Source organism: Aquarana catesbeiana, linkage group LG01, assembly GCF_042186555.1.
Source record: "Aquarana catesbeiana isolate 2022-GZ linkage group LG01, ASM4218655v1, whole genome shotgun sequence".
In the NCBI taxonomy this organism is placed as follows: Eukaryota; Metazoa; Chordata; class Amphibia; order Anura; family Ranidae; genus Aquarana; species Aquarana catesbeiana.
In genome coordinates, this window is record NC_133324.1 from 639,167,143 (window position 1) to 639,186,984 (window position 19,842).

The following is a 19,842-nucleotide window of genomic DNA, read 5'->3' on the forward strand; positions in this document are numbered from 1 at the left end:
AAGATTGTCAAGGAGGATTGCATTTCATACATCTACATTTTTAAATGACATTTTATTTCCAGACCCTTAAACTGAAAATATGATGGCCATAATACAAATACAGCATCTTGCATTGTAGGCATATTTGTGTTAGGCGTTTTTTTTTTTGGAGCAAATTTTCATTTAATTTGTCAGTTGGGGCATTCTACCTAGTAATTGTGAGAAGAATCAAAGACAATTCTTTTGTTAAGATGCTGGATAGCAGTCAGGTCATGACCATTGTTGTAGACAAAAGATCAGAATATCTTTAACTGCTGCTTCTAGGCATATTTAGCTCTACTTCAGCTACATCTGAAAATCTGATCTGGCTGAAATTAACCCTGCAGTGGCTCTGAGCAGCAAAAAGAGAATAAAAATAAAAATCTGTTTAGTCAGCAATTAGAGCTCTATATTGCAAAGCGATCAGTTTAAAACACTTGCTAATGTCACTATTCATTAAAAAACATAGCAGGCAGATGGACAAGTCAAGCTGCCTTCTTTCCTAGATTAAGTAAAATCAGCACGATTTGTGTACTGCTGTATAATATTCTAGGGCATCAAGCAATTAAATTGATTGTCCCAGTGGGGTGGAGAGAAATTAATTTGCATTTTCTATGACCTGTGTCCATGTCCGAAATGTTACATGGCAAGGGAGCAGCGTGTCATTGGTGCATTATGCATTTCTATGTCATATATATATATATATATATATATATATATATATATATATATATATACTGTATATATGTATAATATTTCAATCAGGCTTTAAGCATAACATCTTCCCTCTTCTGGTTTCAAAGGCCAAGTGAGAAGTTGGGAGCTGTGTCTTATTTCCCCTTGTATTGCAGATAGGGACAAGAGGGAGGAGCTAGATGCCTCTACAGCTCTCAGTTTCTGCCTCTCTCCCTGGCTTTGATGGTACTCTTATCTCCTCTCTGTATTTCCCTGCTTCTCCTAGGTGATTCATTTCTAGGCAACGTGCTGGCTGCCTGTCTGCTGCTGCTGCTGCTGAAGCTGAGAACTGGGAGCGTTCTGTTATCCAGCACTGCTCCCCACTAGACATCCTGCTCACACCGAAGCATCTAAACTGCACTCTCAACCTGTTTGAGGATAAGCCTTCAATTCATTTGGATGGTATTAGGATTCCCTCGTTATCCCAGCATCTATCCAAGTGGAAGCTGAAAATACATGCAGCAGCTCTTTACTTTTACAGCTGGATGCTGCTGGTGTATTCCAATGCACATTTGTCACACACTGCTCAATAGAAGAAGATGCAAGAATCAAAGCCTGTATATAGCCAGTTCTTGTGTGTGTGTATGCTATTTACTCCCCCGTTAATCTAAAAGGGTTTTCTGTGAGCTAGATCTGCACTAGGATCCTGAAGGATTACTGTCATTTTCTGCAGTTTGCCTGCTCTAGTATATGCGGCTCTATGGAGAATTTTCTGTGGTGCATGTAAAATCATTCTCATGCTCAGCTTTGGATGCCCAGTGGATATTTTATTCACATTCTAAGAATCAAATATTGTGTGTTGGTTTTGCATCAAGGAAACAAATCTTATTGACAGATTTTCCCCTTCTTGATCCATTCTGGTTTATCTCCCCCGATGCCTCCATCTTTTACCCCATAAAAACACAGGGATTAAACTCTTCTGAGATCTGCCTAACTCTCAACGCTGTTCCCAGACTTCTCATGAAGATCTGATTTGTGGTCAGCAGTCATTGAAGAAGATGGACATTTTGCATGCAGTGATCTATCTGTCCGTCTTCTGGACTGTATCTTGGGACAGGACAAGAGCAGACTCTAGATCAGATTCAATCATCCACATTGGTAAGATATTCTACATCATTTATATTCTCCAGTCGTTTTTCCTTGCAGTTACTCTGAGCATGATGTGTGATATGATATTTGTTTTAATGTCATGTTAGTATTGCTGTATGGTTGTGTTCTATTCCCATTCATATAGCCTTTTATTGAATCTACCATACTTGGTGTAAATACTACAACAGCATGAAAATGTCTATATGAGACAGTGCTAACAGCAATGAAAGAATCTGGAAATCATACAGGTGTTTCAGCAATGTCAAGATATAGGTTTTGTTAAGAGCCATGCAGTATATGTATTGGTCCTATACTGTTATACTATAACTATGAGGATGTGTGTTTTATTATGCACTGTGTGCATGCTGTCTTATTTTACTCTACAGGCTGTCAGGCTGTATTTGAAGAGTTGTTTTTGTGACAGGTGTGACTGAATGAAATGTGCTAGGGGAATCTGCTGCCTCTCACATCATTCCATGCAGCCTGGAGACCCACTGTTCTGGGAAGCACGGAGGCTGAGGAATTATTACAAAAGGCTGCATTCATGTGCCTGGGCTGCAGTGATCAGCCTTTGTGGGACACAAATGCTTGCAGACAGAAAGAGAGAGGAGAAAAAAAATTCTGAAGCAGTAGATGTGTGCGGATTTCCTCTTAGAGGAACCGGTGAGTGGCCAAAAGCTTGTGGGCCCCACCTATTGGCAGCAAGGATGCAATGAAGGGAGTTTTTCTGGGAACATTCTTGTCTGGTTGCAAGTATTGAGGCACATATTCCTCACTTTTTCTTATCCCTCGCTTCACACTTCCTTAATTTTACTGCATGCATAACATTGCCTGTGCATTCATGCTATTTCCATAAGGAGGTTGTTATTATGTAAGCAGAATGTGTAGCAGCAGAGACTTAAAGGCATTGTGAAGGATAAACTACACTGATTCCTGTATATCAGCACGGCTGGCAGTTGATCTACAGTCTGAACACGCAGGGCCCCTTAGGAAGGGAGTGGGCAGGAGATCACTAATGCAAATACATAAGAATTCTCCTCCTCCATCCCTTTTAGTATTGGATCACGATAATTTTTTGGGTGCTTTACCAAGCACTAAATCAGATCAAGATTCCATTTTTTGAGGGATCCTACAGCAGAAAAGTGTGAATCAATGAAAATAGTGTATTTAGTGTACACAACTAACAAAACTAATATGTTAAATATAGAATACTATTACTCAGTACTATCAACAGTATTACTAATCAATGTTAATCGTTTTATCTAACCGTAAGGGTTTTTTTTTTTATAAAATAAATTGTGATGTACAGGAGTTATAAACAACAAAAAAAAGGTAAAAGATCAAGGCTTACCTAATTATACATATTAAGATAAGAGTTACTGTATGCTACTTTGGCCACTGCAACCTGTAACTAGTGTGAGGGTATGTACAAGCCAGGGTCTATTTCTGCGGGTGTATGGAAAGGTCAGTGCTGAGGAAATTATAGCCTAGATACAGTTGTAAAAGAATTCACTAATCGTCATTCAGTGTTAAGAAATCAGGTTTTAGGGGGAAAAAACATCCTAGGATGAATGGTATCATGCAAAGAATGAGTTTGTGTAGCCAACAGACTTGTATTGGGCATGAATTTCCCACAAGCAAATGAAAGAGAGAGGGTTCAGAACAATAAGTCAATTATAGTGACTCTATTATGTATAATATGTTTAACTTGGGGGGGGGGGGGGGGTAACCTTTATACTTACCCACGGTCCATGAGTTCTTGGTTCTTCGGTGACACAAGTGCCATGGGAATAGTTATTGTATCCTTGAGTTATCATAATCTGCCTTCTTGATCTGACTCCTTAATTCTTTATGCATGACTCTTCATAGCGTGCAGTACCATCCCTCTATCAGCTAACACAGTAACCCACTTTTATAATATTTGCTACATGTGACCACACATGATTTTTTTCTAGTGTGAAACAATGAAGCTGCTTCTCAGACAATTAATTTAACGTGCATCACAATTAGTGCATTTGACAAGGGGATTAGCTCTTTTATAGAAGACTTTATGTTGCCATGAAAGTGGTGAATTGGTAATTGTTACACGTAGCGTGTAATCATTTATAATGAGAGTGCTGTCACTGGATAACTGCAGAAATAGTGCATTGCAAGTAGTTTATAACTTCAAAAGCAGATAAATAAAAATAGCTGCATTTTTATCAGAGCTCATATATCTGGCTAAAAGCAGACAACTTCATCAATTTTATTTCTGGTTAGTGTAGTCTGTATACAGAAATCACTTTTGTGTCACTGATCCTTATTAAAGTCATGTTGTATAAAAGAGGATATGGATTTACTGGGTAAGACAGTGCAAAGTCGTTTTACTAAAGTCAGGGCTGTGATTGATGATTCTGATTGGTTGATATCCGTTGTAGTGCATTTTCCATTTCAGCCTGGCACTCTACTATGCCTTACTAAATAATGCAGGAAATCATTTCATGGAAATTCCACTAAGGTGTAGTGTTGTCCATTGGAGAACTTTTTCTTTATATATGTGTGTTGCTTTTTATAATAATATACTTCCTGTAATGAAGCATTTTTAAAGAAACCCAACAGACCACAGCTAACATTGGTTATCATACTGCACACAAATACTAGTGATTATATATTTTATATATCCCATCTATTAGTTATTCAGATACTAAATTAACTTGTCATAAGAAACTCCACCTAAGGGACAACTCACCTTTATTGTATGATAAAATGTACCAAAGATTAATTGATCCCGGCTAAAGAAGCATATGAAATGTTTAAAGAAATTATAATAGCTGCAGGTAACTGAAATCAACTTCTATTCCTTAGACATATTTGAACATACAGCTACTTCCAATTCAGTAATGCAAGTGAGAGAGTCTATAGTTGTCTTTCTCAAATGTACTCATTCACAAAAAAATATTCCAATAGAAATGGAATAATTCTTGCACATGTCCATTGGTAATTACAGATTTTCTATATGAAAAATATGCTAACAAGAAAGCTTATTTTGGCCCATAGGATCCAGTCAGCTGTCATTCCCACAGATCTTGTTTTTTATAAGTGAAGTAAATATTATGGTTGCTATGGGCAACACTTTTATTAATGGTAGCGCATTGAATCACATCAAAACAAGCCCCTAGTTGTTAGGAAATTTCTCCATAGAGCACTCCAATTGAAGCTAGCTGTTATTTGCTTATCAGCCAGCCTGTACAAGAAACTCTATGAGATTGACAAACTGATGTTCCTCTGATATTATGCCCATATTCTGTCTGTTTATTACACAATTGCACCAGACCTGTATGAATCAACTTCAATTTTTTGAGTGCCTTAAGCCAGTCAAACCTGACTGGTAATATGAAGAACATGTTGCTCTTGGCTTCAATGCAAAAGTAAAAGTGATCCCAAAAGAAAACAATAATCCTGAATTACTGCATTGTCTCTTATAAAAAAAATATGTAGTACAGTGATACCTCGGTTCATGAACTTAATTCATTCCACGACTCTGGTGGTGAACCGAATTGGTCACGAACCGGGGCAAATTTTCCCATAGGGTTCAAAGTAAATCAGGTTAATCCGTTCTGAACTTTTTGCTTTTGAACAACAAAAAATATGAAACAAAGTACAGTACAGTACAGTATGAAGAGAGAGAACACTAACTAACACGTTCTTGTTACCTGCATTACCGCTCTGCACTCTCTTTTCAGCAACATGCTTGCTCTGAACAGTCTTGTCACCTTCATTACTGCTCCGCACTTTCTTCTTACCACAATGCTTTCTCTGCATCCATACTGGATGTCAGGTACAGTACAGTATGTGATAAAAAGCACACAAAAATGCTTTACAGCAAGTGTGCACAGGGATGTACAGTACAGTACTGTACATTATGTGCTAAAAGGCACACCAAAAAGCTTCTCAATACTGTTAGTGTCTTCACAGTACACTTTCAGTGTCTTTTTGTGACTGTGATCTCACCTACAGGAAGTCGCGACCACGTATCAGAACAGGGAAGATGACCGTGGCTCGTGTTCGTGAACCGAAGCAGAGTTTGTGCACCAAAGCTATTTTTTGTGGACTCTTCTGTTCGCGAACCGATTTGTTCGTGAACACAAGCGTTCGTGAACTGAGGTATCACTGTACTGTATTTACTGATATTTACATATACTGGTATTTGAGACTGAAATACAATACAATCTACTTTGGTAAATCAATGTAACAAGGTACAAAGTATGGTTTGGAACATTTATGCTGTTGCTTTAATTTCACTTTTCCATCTGGAAAGGTTATTGTGACTCTAAAACTGTCCCATGTTGTTTTGTTTCTGTGGGGTTGGGGGATGGAATGAGTAGGAGCCCAGCACATTGATAGAGTAATTTCATCAGACGCACATTACTTGATTGCTTTGTAGTTTTCTAATGATCTGTATGCTGTATGGAGAGCTGGAAAACCGTGAGTAGAATGGAAATGATCTAGTACTTTAAGGAGCCATTCAAAAAGGTTCCAATTTATGAACATGAGGAGCAGCTAAATCTCAGATTAGCTAAGATGCCTCCATTTCTTATTAAATATCAGTCTTGCAGTAACATTTAATTTCATGCAACCACTGTTTGTCTAAACATCATCTACTTAATCAAATAGGGATTTGCTGGCATTTAAAGTAATTATCAGGTGTATTTACCTATGCATCCTATATAGCACAGATCTCTGGATTCAGAAATGGCTTCAATTTATGGACAGGTAATTATAAGTCTCAGTAAGCTTTATTATCATCAAAGCTTTACTGAGGTTTTAGGAGACCATGTCATGAAGTACTCCTGTTAATTGCTCACAGGAATCAGTACATGACAAAGGAGGCTAATATTTAGAAACTGAAAGAATAAAATTAATTTATTGATACCCATATTAGGCACTTTAATGTCATCTCTCTCGTTTTCTTACCTGCACTAGAGTAATGACGTATTTGGTTGATTCCTGTTGGCAATGGCAATGGGGACACCTTATTCCTGCAGGTTTATGAATCAGCTCAAATAGTGTGAACAAAATTCAAGCTGGATTGTTTTACCTTTCAAAAATAATGATGAATATGTATTTGAGATATTGTGATGAGCAGAAACGATTGCTTTAAAAATATTTAATGACATCTTAATAATTATCAATAAGCTAACCGTGTGACAAAATCCATGTAAAGTTTGTCCCATATTTTTAAAAGAGACGTTTCTTTTTCATGATGAAATAATGAGCAGAATACTGGACAGGCAGCCAATCTCAGTGTATTTAGAAATGGAAAAGTGCCAAGAAAATATCTTCTGTCTATAGGCTGGAAAAGGGCACATGCTGTTTAAAAGCTTAATGGTCTGTCAAGGTATGAAAAGCTGAACATACATCTGTGAATAGGGGGAACTTGCTTCTAACAAACCTTTTCTTAAGTTGGATGTGTTCTGGTAGAAATAATATTTTATTTGACAAGAGGTTCAACTATTGATGTGTGCACAGTCTTTTCCAGTAAGTATAACTAGTAGAAAAAACTTAACTAAATTAACCCAAATAGGTTATTTTATGCCTGTATGGCCTAGCAATTATTATACTACCTTCTGTTGCGGCATTTTGCTCTTAAATGAAGTAAAAACAGAAAGTACCTTATAGCAGCCAATCAGAAATCTTTACCAGTACATTAAAATCTCTGGTATGTCTGAATTGTTACACATTGTCTACTGTGTGATGTTAAAGTAGAACTATAGGCAAATGTTTTTTTTTTTTAATTTTGAATAAAACAAGGGAGGGTAGTAAACCCTGTCAGATTTTTTTTTCACCATCTCTGTCCCATTGGGGAGATTTCCATTCACTTTCTGTCCCATAGCCAAACAGGAATTGAGAGGAAATCCCTGCAAATTAAGGGAATTCTTTGGGGACCCCCAGGTCACCAAAACTAGTGTCCCCATTGGAACATTTCCCCTCTATTACTTTTCTGGGAACAACCCAATATTTTGGGATTTTATTTTACTTTCACTTTCAATGACAATGGTAGCCAGCACTATTCAAGACGGTGAATGTACTTAACGGGGGCACAGACAGCAAAAAAAATTGACAGGTGTCCTGATCTATCTAAAAATGTTGCCCTTAGTTATACTTTAAGTAAAGGTATTAGCGTCTACCTTTATATCTATATGCATGTCTGAATTTATCTAAATGTTTGAAGATTTAGAAGTGTCTGTGAAGGTTCTCATTTATCCAGGTCTTTGTATACCCAGTAGTAGTTAGATACATTTTACTTACACAACAGGTCCAGTTGAATGTGACTAACGTCTAGGTATAAGGTATTCCCGGGTGTGGCTTGGGGTGGATTTTCAGTACCAAAAGCGGTAACCCAGAGCCACACTCGGGATCGCATCGCAGCATCCAGGTACAGTTACTTACCCTGTCCCCAGGATCCTGCAATGTCTCCCCGCTGTGTGTGCGAACTGTATCCTCCACTCGATCTATCACAGCACCAGGCTCCATTCCCTGCTAGAATTGTGGCGCACGGGGACAAAGCACAGCTCCAAATTTAAAAAGTGAAACACGCACAAAACATACAGTACACTGTAATCTTACAGATTACATTACTGTATCACATTATTTCACCTCCCTTTTGTCCCTAGTGGTTTCTCCAGTGCCCTGCATGCAGTTTTATATTATAAAAACTGTTCTTTCTGCCTGGAAACTGGAGATTGTCCATAGCAACCAAAACTATTTTTTTGACCAGCTAGAAAACAGCGATAATAAATTAGAATTACTTGCAGAATTGAGCGATAGTGATTTGTGGGGAAATCCTTCATCAAACACTGAAAGTAATGACAGCGACAATTCTGCTACTGAGCAAATTTCAGTGTTTTTGATTTGATTACATTATTGAAAGATTTTTATTATTATTATATTATTGTTTGTTATAATTTATGATTTCATGTTTCAAACTTTATCATACCTGGGATGTCTACTAGACTCTTGTTTGGACAGATTTAAGTGTGTTATTCCTAAGAATTACAGGCTTACAATATAAAATACCAAATTTCCATGCAAAACATTGTACCATTTTGAGCATCAAAAATCTGACATAATCATACCGCCAGGGAAGGTTGTCTATGACTTTTAAAGGAGAACATGGACTGTGTATATTAGAATTTTCCATAAGCATGTGAATTTATTGATTGGGGTGACACAAAAAAATAAATTGTTTTGTGTTTTTAGGAAAGAGGAGAGTAAGAATGTGAATGTTTCTGTTAAGCTGAAGCAGAGACTGCACAGCAATGGTTTTCTTGCCTATTACAAAGTTTCAAAGTTCTGCATATGCATATTGTACACCTGGTCAACATTTCAGAATAATACATATTTGAACTATCCATATCCCAACATTGTAAGTTGGATTACAGGGACATATTATAGGGGGATCAAAAAGCAACATTTGAAGCATACCACACACCATGATTATAGTGGGTATGGGTATGGTGTGTTTAAAACCTAAAGGATAGGGACAAAGTTCACTCTAATTAGCCAGGTGCCATGCTTTTTAAATAAAGGAGATGAATATGAAGCCTGAAAGAAGTGAGGAGCAGTGAAAGAAGGGCAAGCACGCTGGAATGTGGTATTGTTGTAGATGGACTCAAGTACTGCCTGAAATTAAAACTGATTATTCAGAACACACAGTTGTGTGTTTATCACATTGATGGAGAATTCTCAGCAGCCTCACATCTGTGGTGGTCAGTTTTATGGAAAGAGAAGAAGCCATGTACAATTTCTGTATCGGCAACATGTTCCTAAATTGGTAAGAATACAGGGAATCGATAACTATACAATGCTGAGTTGCAGCCCAAAAAGTGCCCTGTACAGGAATTACAAATGTACACATCTTGAAATGGGGCCTCTATAACCCTGAAAAGATAATGGTGGACAAATTTACTGTTTGTGTTTTTGGAAGAATTTTAAATTGTGGTGCTTGATTAACATTTTTTTAAATTATTTTCTTAGGACCATGGCCAAGGTACAAGCATAATAATGCACATAACAGTCCCCTAGAAGCAGCTGAGAAGCAGCTAAAGCATACTGTTAGCCATAATTTAAAACATATGACAAAATCAAGTTTACAGTAATACAGAACTTGACATTGCATTAATGCAATGTCATTTTGTCTGATACCCACTGGTTGCCTTGAGGGCTTTACAAGAATCACAAAAACAGTATCTCACACCAGTGCCATCTGATTTTCAAGGGAATAAGTATCAGAAGGGGGTGCATCAGGAAGTGGGGGGATAGTTCTGGTCCTATAGGCCTTGTCACCATTAGATAAGATAAGTTGGTATGGGAGGCAACCTAACTATGCTGTCCTAAAAAAAAGTTGGCTCTTTTAGGCCTCCCCAAATGAAATTTAGGACATTGATCTCCTCTTAATCTGGGCTGATTACCATTTTCTAGATTTATTCATATACAAATATATAACTTCCACAGAACACTGCATAATATTTTCCTACTGCAGTTTGGCTATGTGTATATATTGTGGTATAGAACCCAAAACTGTCAGTGACACTAAAAGGAGTTGTAAAGGAAGAAGGTTTTTCTATCTTAACCTCCCTGGCGGTATGATTATGTCAGATTTTTGATCCTCAAAGCGGTACATTGTTTTGCATGGAAATTTGGCATTTTATATTGCAGGCCTGTAATTCTTAGGAATAACACACTTAGATCTGTCCAAACAAGAGTCTAGTAGACATCCTGGGTATGATAAAGTTTGAAACATGAAATCATAAATTATAATATAATAAATAACTATAAATAATTATAACAAATAATAATATAATAATAATACAATTTATTCAATAATGTAAACAAATCAAAAACACTGAAATTTGCTCAGTTGCAGAATTGTCGCTGTCATTACTTTCAGTGTTTAATGACGGATTTCCCCACGAATCACTATCGCTCAAAAGTGATTCTAATTTACTATCGTTGTTTTCTAGCTGGTCTAAAACCACTTTTAACGTAAAGGGACACTTTTTGGTTGCTATGGACATTCTCAAGTTTCCAGGCAGAAAGAACAGTAAATATAATATAAAACTGCATGCAGGGCACTGGACAAAGCACTAGGGACTAAAGGTATGTGAAATAATTTGATACAGTATTGTAATCTGTAAGATTAAAGTGTACTATATGTGTTATGTGTTTTTAACTTTTTGAATTTGGCGCTGTGCTCCATCCCCGTGTGTCGCGACGATCGCAGGGAACAGAGCCTGGTACTGTGATTGAGCAGAAGATACAGCTCACACACACAGCAGGTAGACATTGCAGTATCCTGGGGACAACGTAAGTAACTTTGCCTGGATCCTGCGATGCAATCCCGAGTGTGGCTCAGGGTTACCACTTTTGGTAAAGAAAATTCACCCCGAGCCACACTGCCAGGGAGGTTAATGCATTTTATGCATTAAGATAAAAAGCCTTTTGTGTGCAGCAGCCCCCTCAGCCCCCTAATACTTACCTGAGCCCATCTAGATCCAGCGATGTTGCAGGAGTGTCTAGGCTGCTCTGGACTCCCCTCCTCATTGGCTGAGACAATCAAAAGCCAGTCAGCCAATGAGGAGACAAAGGGACAGGGCCAAGCCATGGCTCCATGTCTGAATGGACACATAGGGGTTGATTTACTAAAGGCAAAAAGACTGTGCACTTTGGAAAGTGCAGTTGCACATGGGAAGAGCAGATGCACCAGAGTTTAGTAAATGAGCAGAGGCTCAGCTGACTTTCATCAACCAATCATGTGCAAGCAAAAATGCAGTTTTTTTTTTAATATCCTTGCATGTGATTGGGTATTCTTTGCAAAGTGAAGCTTTACCTCATTTACTAAGCTCTGGGGCAACTGCACTTGCAGAGTGTAATTGCACTTTCCAAGGTGCACAGTCTATTGGCCTTTAGTAAATCAACCCCATAGAGTAAACCCTTTAAACCACTTTAAAGAACCACTTTAAACTACAGTCAAGCCTATAATTAGGCTTGCCTGTAGCTGCACTGGATATCTCCTAAATCTGCACGGTTTAGGAGATATCCCTGTATTTGCATGTGCCGACACCATGCGGCCCATGCGCACTTAAGCCAACTGAAGCAACGGCACGTACGTGGCGTTGCTTCAGTTGTACTGTGCCATTCGCGGTGGCTTCCGCACGCATGCGCGGGAGTGACATACATAGTTACATAGTTACATAGTTAGTCAGGTTGAAAAAAGACACAAGTCTATCCAGTCCAACCACAAAAAAAAAAAACGTACAATCCAATATACCCAATACTATACCCACAGTTGATCCAGAGGAAGGCAAAAAACCCCAGCAGAGCATGCTCCAATTTGCTACAGCAGGGGAAAAAATTCCTTCCTGATCCCAGAGAGGCAATCGGATTTTCCCTGGATCAACTTTACCTATAAATGTCAGTACCCAGTTATATTATGTACATTTAGGAAAGTATCCAGGCCTTTCTTAAAGCAATCTACTGAGCTGGCCAGAACCACCTCTGGAGGGAGTCTATTCCACATTTTCACAGCTCTTACTGTGAAGAAACCTTTCCGTATTTGGAGATGAAATCTCTTTTCCTCCAGTCGTAAAGAGTGCCCCCTTGTCCTCTGTGTTGACCGTAAAGTGAATAACTCAACACCAAGTTCACTATATGGACCCCTTATATATTTAAACATGTTGATCATATCCCCCCTTATTCTCCTCTTCTCAAGAGTGAACAAATTCAGTTCCTGTAATCTTTCCTCATAGCTGAGCTCCCCCATGCCTCTTATCAGTTTGGTTGCCCTTCCCTGCACTTTCTCCAGTTCCACGATATCCTTTTTGAGAACTGGTGTCCAAAACTGAACTGCATATTCCAGATTCCAGATGACGTTATCGCGGCTCTGGCCAATCCGAGCCAATCCGAGCGCCGGAGCCGTGATACCCCGTGATACCCCGTGATACCCCGGGCGACATGTCGGCGGTCTAAAGGGGAGACAAGGACAGCTGTGGGGGCTTCATTCTCGGGTAAGCAATTCCTAATGAGCTAGTATGCTATGCATACTAGCTCATTATGCCTTTATCTTGCAGGGTGTGTTTTTATTTATTTTTTTTGCAGGAGGGTTTACTTCCTCTTTAATGGTTGCTACATTCTCTAGTATTTGCACACATTTCAAGCAAAACATATCATTAGCCACATGAAAGTCTAGAATGTTTTCATCACCTTGTAAACACAGCACCTATGCAGTATATTACCGAACAAAAAATATCACTATTATTATATCAACCAATTAAACACATTTAAATTATGTTCTTTAGGGTCCCCTTCATATTATTATTTTCTTTTATACCAGTATTCACCTTTATTTACCATTATAGTAGTATGTTGTCTAAAATTTATTACTGCCCTTTTTTACGTTTCTTAGTAGTTACATTAGTTACAATATAATATAATATAAAAAACACTTGTTTACGGGGCACTTAAACCCCCCTCCTGCCTCCTGCAATTTTCAGCTTTCAGCTTTCAGCACTGTCATGAAATGCTGTACCCAAATAAAATTTTTTATCATTTGTTTCACACAAATAGAGCTTTCCTTTGGTGGTATTTAATCACTACTGGAGTTTGCTATAAAATTTTGCAAACAGGTAATTTTTCTCCTTCATTGATATGCGCTGATGAGGCTGCACTGATGGGCACTGATAGGCACAGATAAGGTGGCACTGATAGGCACAGATAAGGCGGCACTGATGGCCACTGATAAGATGGCACTGATGAGGCTACATTGATGGGCCCTGATAGGTGGCACTGATGGGTGGCACTGATGGGCAATGATAGGTGTCACTGATAGGTAGCACTGATGGGCACTGGTAGGTGGCACCGACTGGCACTGGTAGGTGGAACTGATTGCCACTGGTAGGTGGCACTAATGGGCACTGGCAGGTGGCATTGATGGGCAGCACTGGTGATGAGGTACTGATTGTTGACAATGATAGGCGGCACTGTGGGCACTGATGGGTGGCACTGTAGGCACTGATAGGTGTCACTGATAGGTAGCACTGATGGGCACTAATCGGCACTGGTAGATTGCACCAATTGGCACTGGTACGTGGAACTGATTGGCACTGTTAGGTGGCACTAATGGGCACTGGCAGGTGGCATTGATGGGCAGCACTGGTGATGAGGTACTGATTGGTGACAATGATAGGTGGCACTGTGGGCACTGATGGGTGGCACTGTAGGCACTAATGGGTGGTACTGTGGGCACTGGTAGGTGGTACTGGTGGGCACACCAGCTGTTATGCACTGGTAGTGACACTGGCAGGTGGACAAATGGGCACAGATGACTCCGCAGCTGCTCTCCTTGATCGGGACCGATGTCCCTCTGACAGCCGCCGGTTATCGGCTTTTTTTTTCTCCTCACGCTATCATTGTGAGGATAAAAAATAGCCAATTACCAGCTCTGTTTACATTACATGATCAACTGTCATTGGCTGACAGCTGATTATGTGGTAAGGAGTTGAGATTGACCCCTTACTCCGATCTGTGATCAGGCCAATTTCATAGACTCGCTAAACACAAAACGGGCCGCGTGCGCCCTGCAGTGGGCGTGCAGGCAGCTTGAGCATGGGAGGTAGTCTATTAACGCCCTCCAAGCAAAGTAGGTCCGCGCTGTAGCCGTCATTCGGCTATAGCATGGACAGGAAGAGGTTAAAGTGCATGTAAAAGCATACCTTTTTTTGTTTTAGAATAGTGTAGTGAAAGGTTAGATCCTCTCTCAGATTTGTATTGCTGTCGTTGTCCCTTCTGGGACAACTGCCTCTTTTTTTTTTTTTTTTTTTACATTATCATCATTGTCATTGGAAATGAAAATCACAGGAGAGTGAACATTTTGAGTTGTCACTAGAACAGGAATATTGGAAATCTTCCAATAGGGAAAAATATCAGTGACAATCTTCAAGGAAGGATTTTTCCTTTTCTTTGGAGAGATTTCCTCTCACTTCATGTGGTGTCTATGGTATAGGAAAAGAATGTAAATCTCCCCAAATGGAATACAGATGACAAAAAATTTGCCTGTGATTTTAAGTATTGCCTATCTCCAAAAACGAAAAAATGCTTTTTAATGGTAGACTATAGTACTGGTTTAAATTAAGAAGTTAGGGAATTATGTTTAGATTATTCTGCATTTTCTGTATGCAGTGCTTATTCAATCTTACCATGGTGTGATGTGGAGTCTTGGGTCCCAGATCTCTCATCCTGATATCCAGCTCTCCTTTCCAATCAAAATAATCTTGTGTCTCTCATTGTAGCGCTAAGCACTCTAAGGCCAGCCATACACAGTTTGAATTTGTTAATGTGCAGGCTGAATGTACCAAGTTGATTGATCAATCGATCAACTTGCGTAAATCAGCCTGCCGGATTATCTTGCAATTATCGCTAGCAGCTGCTATAGCAGCTTGCAATAATCACTGTTTTCTTCCGGCGGGAATGGCTTCCCCACCCTCCCCCGCCCTCCTGGAGAAGACAATGGCTTGGTAGGAAGGATTCCCCCATCAACACTATCTGTGTTGATGGGAGAATCAAGCAAATTTGCTCCGTCTATGGCTGGCCTTATTTAGCAAGCTCAGGATATGTACAAAAGATGTACATTGTCAAATGAGCATTACACACTAAGCACATGTGTATTGCTAAAACTGTTTACTCATTTAGCACCCCTTTTATCAAATCAAATTAGTATAAAGTAGCATAAAATACAGTTTCATTAAACATGGAACTAAACATTACCTCTATTGAGAGAAGATCCCAATATTACTTCTTTTGGTCTGTTGAAAAAAAAATATTTTGCTGCTTTAAGGCTTAGAAATCAGTGCAATGGCTGCACAGGTTTAAAAATTCAAGGATGAAGCTGTAGTTTCCATCCTGCCTTAATTTGCATTCTCTAAAACTTCAAACTAATGTCACTGTGTGAAAGTATCATAACAGCATCCTGACTGTAGCCAGGGTTGGAGCTTTTGTAAGAACTGCAAAAATCTGAACCAACAATACCAGTTTGTGGAGTGCGGCTATGCCAGTAGGAGGCTCTGAACAGTGCTTGATGGGCCAGTGAGGGCTAGAATGTATCAACTGTTTTAAATTATACCTCTGCCCAGACTATGGACATTGTAAGATTCACATATTTCTAACAAGCAGTAAAATAGCTTTAAAATAAGCCATTCCTAGCCACTCTAGCTTCAAGTGCTGTGAAGTAATTTGTTCTCAAAGATCCCCAAGAATCATAACAATTAAATCTAAAGACGGGTTTTAGATGGTTTCTCACAACTTATAAACATTTGCTGTGTGTTTACTATAGAGGGCTGCCAGACTGACCAAGCGGGAAAAATTAGCTGCACACCAACATTTGTCCAATAGGTTTATTAGAAGACTGCCACCAGGACTAAAACAATGGACCAAGGGGTGATGAAGTTTCACACATACATTGTGCTTCTTCAAAACTCTGGGTTTTTGAACCACAATGTATGTGTGAATAGTCGTCTCTCCTTGGTCCATTGTTTTGGTTCTGGTGGCAGTCTTTCAATAAACCTGTTGGATGGATGTTGGTGTGCAACTAATTTTTCTCACTTGGTCTACATGTTCATGGTTGCGAGCCGGAGCTAGCACTCAGATCTTTCTTTTTGGTGGATTATATTGCTTACCTGGTCTCATTTCTCCAGGCTGCCAAGATTCTTTTGCAATATAGAAAAAGCTTCAGTGTATCCATTGTAAGCTTGAAGATTAATTTCTTCACAATTCCCATAGCTATAGAGTTAAATGAGGGATTGTTTTAAATTTCTTTTACTAGCTGTTCAAAGTATACAAATGCTCCAGGGTGCAAAGTCTGCTCACAGGTTCATTTTAACCACTTCACCTCCAGAAGATTTTTTTTTTTTTTCAGAAGATTTACACTCCTTCATGACCAGGCCACTTTGCAATGCGTCACTGTTATTATTTTAACTGACAACGTGACTCGTGCGACGCTGTAACCCAAATAACATTTTAGTCCTTTTTTTTCACAAATAGAGCTTTCTTTTGGTGGTATTTGATCACCTCTGCATTTTTTATTTTTTGCACTTTAAAAAAAAAAAAAAAAGGCTGACAATTTTGAAGGAATTTGAAGAAAAAAAAACAATATTTTTTACTTTCTGCTATAAAACATAACATCCAATAAATAAATGTAAAAAATCAAATGTCTTCATTAATTTAGGCCAATACGTATTCTGCTACATATTTTTGGTAAAGAAAAAAAATCCCAATAAGCGTATATTGATTGGTTTGTGCAAAAGTAATAGTATCTACAAACTATAGGATATATTTATGCAATTTTATTTTTATTTATTTTTGTTTACTAGTAATGTCAGTGATCATTGACTTATAGTGGGACTACGATATTGCAGAGGACAAATTGGATGCTAACCAACACTTTTTGGGGACCAGTGACACTAATACAGTGATCAGTGCTAAAAATATGCACTGTCTCTGTACTAATGACACTGGCTATGAAGTTGTTAACATCAGGGGTGATCAAGTGATTAACTGTGCTCCTAGCCAGTGCTTGTGTAGTGTGTGGGCGGTTCTTTTACTAGGGGAAAGCATTGATCCATGTTCCTGCTTTGTAGGAACACAGGATCAATGCCTTTCCTACTGACAGAAAGGTGATCTGCCTAATGATCAGTGGGTGTTGGTGGAAATCGAGTCCACTATACCCGCAGATCATGTATAATCACAGTGGACGTGCATGCATGCCCCAGACCCAGATGTGCAGGATCACGTACTAGGTATGTGATCCATATATGTAAGTTATACAGTCAGCAGGTGGTTAATGACAATGTCCGAATAGCTGTGAACCATTCCAAGCAGTTCCAGCTGCCAATGGCCTCTGTCTAAATATGGCCCTACACACATTTAGAGTAGTATAATCTATATCTTAAAGAGGAATTAAAGCCTTTTCAATGTTTTTTTATATACATGAAAGAAATTGGCTTAATACAAACAATTTTATCAATGTGCTTTAATGTATTAAAAACCTTGTTCCACTGTGTAGTTTGTAATTAATCTATGTACATGGGGGCTGCTGTTTTTATCCTCTTATCTCACTGCTGATTGAAAACAATAGACTCTGTTCAGTAATGATTTTTAGCCAGAGACCATGTAATCCAAGTTGCGTAGGCTGGAAGCTAGGGAACAACATTTTTTATTCATGACAACATAGTGGTACTTTTTTTTTTATTCAAAATAATAATGTAGTTTGGTAATGCAGATTTTACCTTTAAATTTTGAATATATAGCATGTAGCTACAAACCCCAGCACACTACAATATACAGAATATTTTCATTTATATTTGTGTGCTTTTAAGAAAGTAATCAGACAATGGCCTTTAGTTTCCTTTGGTTGAATTACCCATATACAAATATTTTTTTCCTTTCTTTTTTGGAAGACAAAGTAATCAGATGTACTACCTTTTCATTTGGTTAGTTGTTGATCCAATGGCTGAAATATGCTTTCTTTTGAATCATTGCAATGAAATATCCTCAGCAAGTGGAGGGAAGAAAGGTAGGAGATCTATAATACAATGTACATGTACACCAAATGTGCTGCCTTGGTGTATTGCAAAGATGTATAGACATTGTATGTCAGGGGTACCCAACCAGTGGCCCGGGGGCCACATGTGGCAAACTGAGCCCTCTGATGTGACCTGCAACCTCTTGCTCTGGGGTGGTGAGTTGGTCACCATTCCAGAGCATCAGCGTTGTGAAAGAAGGCAGCAGTAGAAGTGGCAAGTGGCTGTGGAGCAAAGCCGATACATCACCGGCTCCTGTCATAGGCAGAGTGATACCAAATGCACTCTGCCTGGAGCAACCTACAGCCGGTGATACCTAAATGGAAGACCGTTATTAAAGGTCAGTTTATATTATAATATCACAGTGTATATATGGACATATCAGTTCTGCAGTGGATACTGGGCTGCTTTCAAACTGATCTGCAAGTGTAGTGTGGTGCACCTGCGGGTTCATGCAATGAGCCATAGACTTCTGTTACTACCTGTGGGTTTGGTGCAGTTTCAGAAAGTGCCCCACACCAGCATCATATAATAGAATTCTATGGCAAAGTGCAGCTTACCCGCAGGAAAGCCACAGGTGCACTGCATTGCACCCACAGTGTGAGTAAACCACAGCGCATCAGTGTGTAAGCAGCCTCAGGCCTCTTTCACATGATCGGTCCAACCAAATCGAACCCTCCCTTCACCTCTATGGAGCGGCAGATGTAAACGGACTTGTGTCTGTTTCCACACGCCTACCTCCAATCCGATCCGCTAAAAAATCAGAAGGGGATCCGTCCCCTTCCATCTGGGCGGATCGGATGGGAGGGCCCATAGAGTAGAATGGGCTGTATCCGTGTTCGTTCTGCATATGCAAAGTGGACACAAACCTGTCATGCGCCCACTACGCTCTTTGTGGCCTGCGACTGGTTACTACGACGCTTAAGTGGCCCGCGCTCTTCCAAAGGTTGGGCACCCATGTTTTATATGTAGAAATGTGATGGTGTTTGCGCTGTGAGAATAGGAAAAGAGGTGAGGGGAGTGTTACAAAAAATGCTGGTGGAAACTGAAGTGGTAATGACAACTCAATAATAATACATAAAATCCAAGTAAATCCAGTAATAACTAGTGCAGTATAATCATACAATCAAAAAGAATAGAATCAATAGTGAACATGTGTAAAACATATGAAATAAATGTAAATACCAGTCAAGTGATGACTGATATGAAAACACACAAAAATGAATCCAAAAGAATAAATTATAAAAGTGACAAAAGGTCCATGTGAAAATAAGAAAAAATTAAAAATTTTAAAAAAAGTCTGTATCAATCAAAAGGATCAATCCCACCACCAGGAAACACACGTGTACCAAATGCAATCTTTAGTGGTGACACCTCTGTGTCTGCAAGC

At 39.1% G+C, this 19,842-nt stretch overlaps 1 protein-coding gene across 2 annotated transcripts in view; it reads left to right on the forward strand.

The window, feature by feature from the left end:
* Positions 1 to 891: 891 nt before the first annotated feature.
* The window catches only part of GRID2 (glutamate ionotropic receptor delta type subunit 2), a 1,754,345-nt gene continuing 1,735,394 nt past the window's right edge, over positions 892 to 19,842 (forward strand). The window contains exon 1 of one of the 2 annotated variants that reach the window (XM_073601045.1): positions 892 to 1,851. In XM_073601045.1, coding sequence (XP_073457146.1) covers positions 1,752 to 1,851 — 100 coding nt within the window. In that variant the 5' untranslated portion in view covers positions 892 to 1,751. The remainder of the gene's footprint in view (positions 1,852 to 19,842) is intronic. The other variant, XR_012236183.1, reaches the window with a different exon arrangement.